At 31.1% G+C, this 6,034-nt stretch overlaps 1 protein-coding gene across 2 annotated transcripts; it reads right to left on the minus strand.

Moving 5' to 3' along the window:
- On the minus strand, positions 200 to 5,941 carry LOC107625509 (G-type lectin S-receptor-like serine/threonine-protein kinase At1g11300). Of its 2 annotated transcripts, none has more exons than XM_021116016.1 (7): positions 4,534 to 5,941; positions 3,788 to 3,910; positions 1,658 to 1,812; positions 1,360 to 1,570; positions 1,016 to 1,256; positions 758 to 908; positions 200 to 662 (listed from the first exon to the last, which is right to left on the minus strand). In XM_021116016.1, the coding sequence occupies exons 1-7, from the start codon at positions 5,861 to 5,863 to the stop codon at positions 351 to 353; spliced, it is 2,523 nt and encodes an 840-aa protein (XP_020971675.1). In that variant the 5' UTR covers positions 5,864 to 5,941; the 3' UTR covers positions 200 to 350. The 2 variants fall into 2 exon arrangements, with proteins under 2 accessions (XP_020971675.1, XP_016183641.1); XM_016328155.2 differs by having other exon boundaries at positions 3,788 to 3,916.

Raw genomic sequence — 6,034 nt, forward strand, 5'->3', positions numbered from 1 at the left:
ATGACTATTAATTTAATTATTAATAATAAATAATATATTACTGTCGAATTTACCGGAAAAAAATTCGACGGTAACAATCTAAAATTTTGTCAATTAAAAATTTATATCTGCCGCTAAATTCGTTCGTAATTAGTGATAGACGAAAAAATCTGCTAGAAAATAATTACCGGCGAAGTTTATACTGTCGAATTTATTCTGTTAGTAAATCCGACAATATCTGACGACATTTTTTGTATTGCTAAGTGCTAATGTAAAACTTCAACATTCTCATCATTAATAGTTACACAAAAAAGAAAATAAAAAGAACAATATTCAGCTTGAAATCTCAAGAATTCAATTTTCACATATTATTATCTTCCTTCTATTTCAGTAAGAGTTAAATTGTTGTTTGATCTGGTGGATGGGTGACTTTTCTGAGAGGATTCTGAATTGTAAAGATTTTGTTTGTGGACAAATGCAACTTGTCCTGGTGGAGGAAGATGTGTAATCTCACTTATTAACATCAAAACCACAGTGGATATAGTTGGTCTTTCTTTTGTCAATTCTTGCACACATAAAAGTCCAATGTGTATGCACCTCAAAATATTTTTCTCAAAGATTGGATCCATAATCTCTGGATCTATTAATGATATGACGTTATTTTCATTCCATAGCTTCCATGCCTTGAAAAACACCAACAAAACTTTGTTAATATGAGTATAATAAATGAAATTGAAACTGTTTGTCACTAAAAAGTGGTAGAGGAACAATGACTTACATATCCCACAAGGCTTAATGATTGCCGATGGTTATAAAAGCTGGTGTTTTTTCGTCCACTGACAATCTCTAGTAACAAAACACCAAAGCTGTAGACATCTGATTTTTCTGAAAATAATCCTTCCATTGCATATTCAGGTGGCATGTAACCGCTACATCCAAAAAACAAAATACAATAACTAACTAATTGACTAACTAGTTATTATTGAACGACTCAAGACATAAAGTTAATTATGTTGAATTAAAAAGGATTTCATACTACGTTCCAATAACTTTTTTTGTACTAGCTTCGTGATCTTCATCTCCTCTAAAAATTCTAGCTAAACCAAAATCTGATATTTTTGGATTCATTGCATCATCCAACAAGATATTGCTTGCTTTGAGATCTCTGTGTATGATTCTAAGTCTTGAATCTCTGTGAAGATAAAGTATACCACGAGCTATCCCTTCAATTATGTTGAAACGTTTTTTCCAATCTAAGACTTTTCTTCGTTGTGGATCTACATAATAATGACAGATAAAAGCTATGCTTAATTAAGTCGAAGGGAAAATGGATGACACAAGACCAAAGAGTATAAAACTAAGAAGGATGGATGAACCAACCAAAGAGAAAGGCATCCAAACTTTTGTTTGGCATGAACTCATAGACCAACATTTGTTCGTCGGGTTCGACGCAACAACCAAGAAGTCTAACAAGATTGCGATGTTGAAGTTTCGATATAACCACTACTTCATTCATAAATTCTTCCAGCCCTTGTCCAGACGCTTTGGACAATCTTTTCACTGCAATTTCTTGTCCATCTTCCAAATGGCCCTAAACGATAGTTAAAAATGTTCATACATACTGATTTTTGTAGCATAATGTGAAGAATTATTGACATATCTTAGGGTGAATTATTACCTTATATACCGGACCAAAACCTCCTTTCCCGAGCATGTTTTCAGCATGAAAGTTGTTTGTAGCAGTTGCAAGCTTTTGAAATTCGAACAACGGTAGTTCGTCGAGTTTCATTTGATTTTGTTCTCCAACAGTAGTCTTTTTTTGAGACAGAGTTCCTGAAACTTTCTTTTGTAAGAAAGAAAAACATACATTCTTGGACTAAAAAATTAATGAAATCTACACTGCACACAGAAACAAAATTGATGAATATGCTTCTTTCTCCAATGAAATTTTATTGGAAACATGAAGTTGAAGGGTGTTTCTAATTTTTTATTTTATTTTACTTTATTCATGTTTGTTTAAAGTTGGATTCTCACATTCTCTTAAAGAATTTCAACTACATGTTTTATATACCAGTGGATCAAAAGAATGCTATTTGTTAATCAAAGTCAATTATTAAAATCAATCATTATATATTTATTTATGTATGAATACATATATATGCTCTTTAACTAATTTTTAATATATATTTTATATATTTTAATATATATTTTATATTAATAACTAATTTTAATAGCTGATTTTAATATATACTTACCATAACTTAAAAAAACCCTAAACTTTTGACTTACATACACATAAAAGGAGGTACCAATTATATCACTTCCCTCCCACATAGTTAAGTGGATTAATAAGTTGTTACTTACTAATTCACAATATCTTTTCTATTCTACTAAAAATAGTCAAACAAAAGATGTTTAAAGTAAAAAATCAAATTTAGGATTAATATAGGAGTAATGATCTAACTTAGTTCCTGTCCTTTTTTTTTTTGAAAAACAATGCGATTTTTGTTTTAAAAAAATAAATATTTTGACTCCTAACATTATTAATTTTAGACAATATAAATACTTTGTTAAAAAAAATTTGTCAAGTAGTAATGAAAATTGATTTTATAGGGATTTTAAATTATTACAAATTATTATTAAGTTTATTTTTAAAAAATTCATTCACTATTAATGATTAAGTAAAGAAGGATTATTGCTAGAAGTGATATCGCAAGAAAAAAAATAATTACAGTATATAGATTTTTCCAAAAGAAAAATAACATCTCACAAGAAATAAAAAAAGGGAATGTTGATGTTTATGATGTTGATATTAGTGTTAGTGTTGGGGATAAAGAAAATATATAACGATGACAAAGTATGATTGAAAAGTAAAAATATAGAAATAGAAATTATGATAATAGTGATGAGAAAAGTGATAATAATAGTAATGATAATTGGCTCTATTATTGAAAAGAATTTTGTGGAGTTTAAAATTTTCGTAAATTATAAATCAATCTAATTTTAAAAACTAAATTTTGTTATTATTTGACAAATTTTTTAAGAAAAATTTTGTATTGTCCTAAAATAATAATGATAATATCGAAGTATTTTTTAATTATTTTATTATTTTAAAAATAGATAAAAAACAAATTGGGTCTTTACTCTTAATATTTTTTGACTAGTAGTTATATAACAGAAAATTATTTCTCAATATCATCAGAAAGTCATAATGGACAAAAGTAAACATCACCGAAAGTATTTTTGCCGCGCCAAGTCTTTTATTAGTAACAAATATAACCAAACAAAAGAGAAAGGTTATATATGTCACCAACAAAATTTATTATTTTTAATTAATATTTAATTATTAAAAATATTTTATGTTAAATTTTAAATTATAAATTTTAAATGGTGATAACTGATAAGAATAATTTTTTTTAATTGTAATATTGATATATTCGATTATAAATAAAATAAAATAACATTATTTCTACTTATCATTAAATCGCATTAAAAAGTTAGTAAGTATATATACCCGTCAGGAGGACAAAGATATGTATATACATAGTCTACTCGTAAGTCGTAAGTCGTAAGTCGTCATAAGAAGTTGCAGTCAGTAGTCAATACTCACTGCCTCACTATATTGGATAATGGCTGACTATTCCTAGCCACTCTTTATATACACTACCGTTATCAAAAGTCTTTGTCGCTCTACATTGGGTCAAGACTCTTTGAATGATCTAAAAAATGTGGAACCTGGAACCATATGTATTAAATGAGAAATTAAATGTTTAGCTGTTTTAGATGAAAAGTGGGTAGGGTTACTTACGAGCTTGTTTGGCGGTCCATTTTTGCCATGTAATGTATGCACAAATTGCTAAGGCAACTATTCCTATCGCCCCAGCAATAATGGCAATGATTAATGACTTGTTTACTCTTCTTCCCTTGTTACCTGTAGCTGCAAGTGCAAGGTATTCAGCATATATACAGAAGGATCTGAGAGTCAAGACAAGTTCATATATATCAACTTCGATCCCTACTGTAAAGCTAAGGCAACTCAATGATATGTACAGAGATAAGATTATAAAAAAGATATTAAAAGAGTTCAGGTTTTCGTTAGAATATTATGTCTAGTTTAATTTTTGGATTCATAATTATTACTATTTATAACATTTAAGAAATATTTGTATGGCGTGCTAATACTCACTTTATCAGCTAAGTATTTATAATTTTATTGTAACTTCAAATTCTAATATTCAGACTATTCTGTGTTAATAATCACTTTATCAATTATCACTGATCAATTAAATCTGACTGTTCTAACTTCAATATTCTGTATTCAAATAACATCTCTCAATATAATATAATCGACATCTTTGTTATTATTTTAGCCACTGGACTATAAAGTTTAAATGTTTGATTGATATAAAATTAAACTAGTCTAGTTTGAGCTGATTTGAACCACTTCAAAGAACCGAAACATTAGCACACTTTTAATTTGTATTGCATCAAAATTTAGATAATTATTTGTCACAACGATTAAAAAATTCAAAGAGATAAAATGAAAAAACATACCAAGTTGAGAATGAGGGACACGAAGGAAGAGATCAACTCCACCAATTGAGAATTGTTCCAAATCAATCAAGTCTGTAATCCAAAACATGCATCCAATATAAGAATCATAAGCATAAGCCAAACAAGAACAATTTGCCAAACAACTCGTTCTGCAATTGTCTAGGTCATCATCAGATCTCTCAGCGAAATCCGGCACTTTCATATTATTAAACACCTTAAACCCATCTTGTTGCACTTCATCAACTCCATTATTACTATTATTGTTCAAATTCTTCAACCTATCACACTGAAGCTGTGCCTCTTTCTTCCTCACACAACCACTAGTCCAATTTTTCTTACTCCATTCTTGCACATTCCTTGGCTCAAACCCTTCAAAACAGCTACAAATCGGTTTGCTAGATGGATCACAGTTTCCGAATGGCCCACAAGCGCCGTAAAAATCACAGTCTTTTGGAGAAATATCAATCGTCGCGAAATTCTTCTGGTTCAAGAATTTTGCCATCCTAAGTTTTCCATCATAAGTAATCCAGACAATAGCAAATGCATCTGGATCAGCGAAATTATACGTTAGATAATTGGTTCCATCTGGATCGTGGTCCAGACGCCACCCATAGAGATACTCTGTTAGCATCGTCGGAGAGCCGAGGAAAGTCCGACCGTTCCACGGACCGGTTCGGTAATACGGCCTAGTTTTCTTGTACCATAAGAAAAGTTCCGGAGCGGCCAACCGCTCCATGCTAACGGAGTAGTCTCCAGAAGAAGGATCTGTAGGGGATTTCCAAGAAACATACTCCATTTTCTTGCCTGTGAACTTGTTCGCCGTGATTTTCATCATTGGCATGGCTGCATCCGCAGGGTGGGTGAAACTGTCCCAAACCGTTTCTCCAGTGTTGTCATCCCTAAGAACAAGGTTACCCTTATCTTGAAGCTGAGCACTTGAGATATTGGTGACATATTTAGTTGAGAATGTGAGGTTTGTTGACCAAACTATATAGTTTCTTCCATCCATTACTACGAGGTTTCCATCCTTGTGAATCTTGATAACCCCTGAAGAATCTTTCACGGCTTGCTCTCTGTTTGCTATCCATACGATGTTGGAGTCAGAGAGGTACCATATTGCAACGTAACGATTGGTTGAGTTTGGAGGGCTGAAGAATCCGAGCTTGAAGTTAGTGTTGTTTGAGGTTATTGTGTGATTGTCTTCAATGGATGTGTTTGATGTGATTGTGTCATTCGCGGAGCTCAAACACAAATGGATGCTAACAAATATGAACAAAGTAGTAATAAACAAGAAGGAATCGGTATGAGTTTGATGACTTAGAAAACCCATGAAGAATTTTAATGTAGTAGAGTTTTGTGTGGTTGAGGTGATAATAATAATAGTAATAATATTAGTTTGGATCTACTGGCTTTATTCCATGTTAATTGTAATGTATACACCATCATGTTTCATTTATGTATTGATTTAAGCAGTGGCGGGCGGATCTATGGCCTATGGGGT

The sequence above is a fragment of the Arachis ipaensis genome, chromosome B02 (genome assembly GCF_000816755.2).
Source record: "Arachis ipaensis cultivar K30076 chromosome B02, Araip1.1, whole genome shotgun sequence".
Classification (NCBI taxonomy): domain Eukaryota; kingdom Viridiplantae; phylum Streptophyta; class Magnoliopsida; order Fabales; family Fabaceae; genus Arachis; species Arachis ipaensis.

Excerpts from the sequence above, each read along its gene's own strand:
- LOC107625509 (XM_016328155.2), bottom strand. The coding sequence starts at position 5,863 with ATGGGTTTTCTAAGTCATCAAACTCATACCGATTCCTTCTTGTTTATT. Across the intron at positions 3,917-4,533 it reads TGTCCCTCATTCTCAACTTG|CTACAGGTAACAAGGGAAGA; the intron begins GTATGTTTTTTC and ends TTGCACTTGCAG. Across the intron at positions 909-1,015 it reads AAAAAAGTTATTGGAACGTA|CGGTTACATGCCACCTGAAT; the intron begins GTATGAAATCCT and ends TTTTGGATGTAG.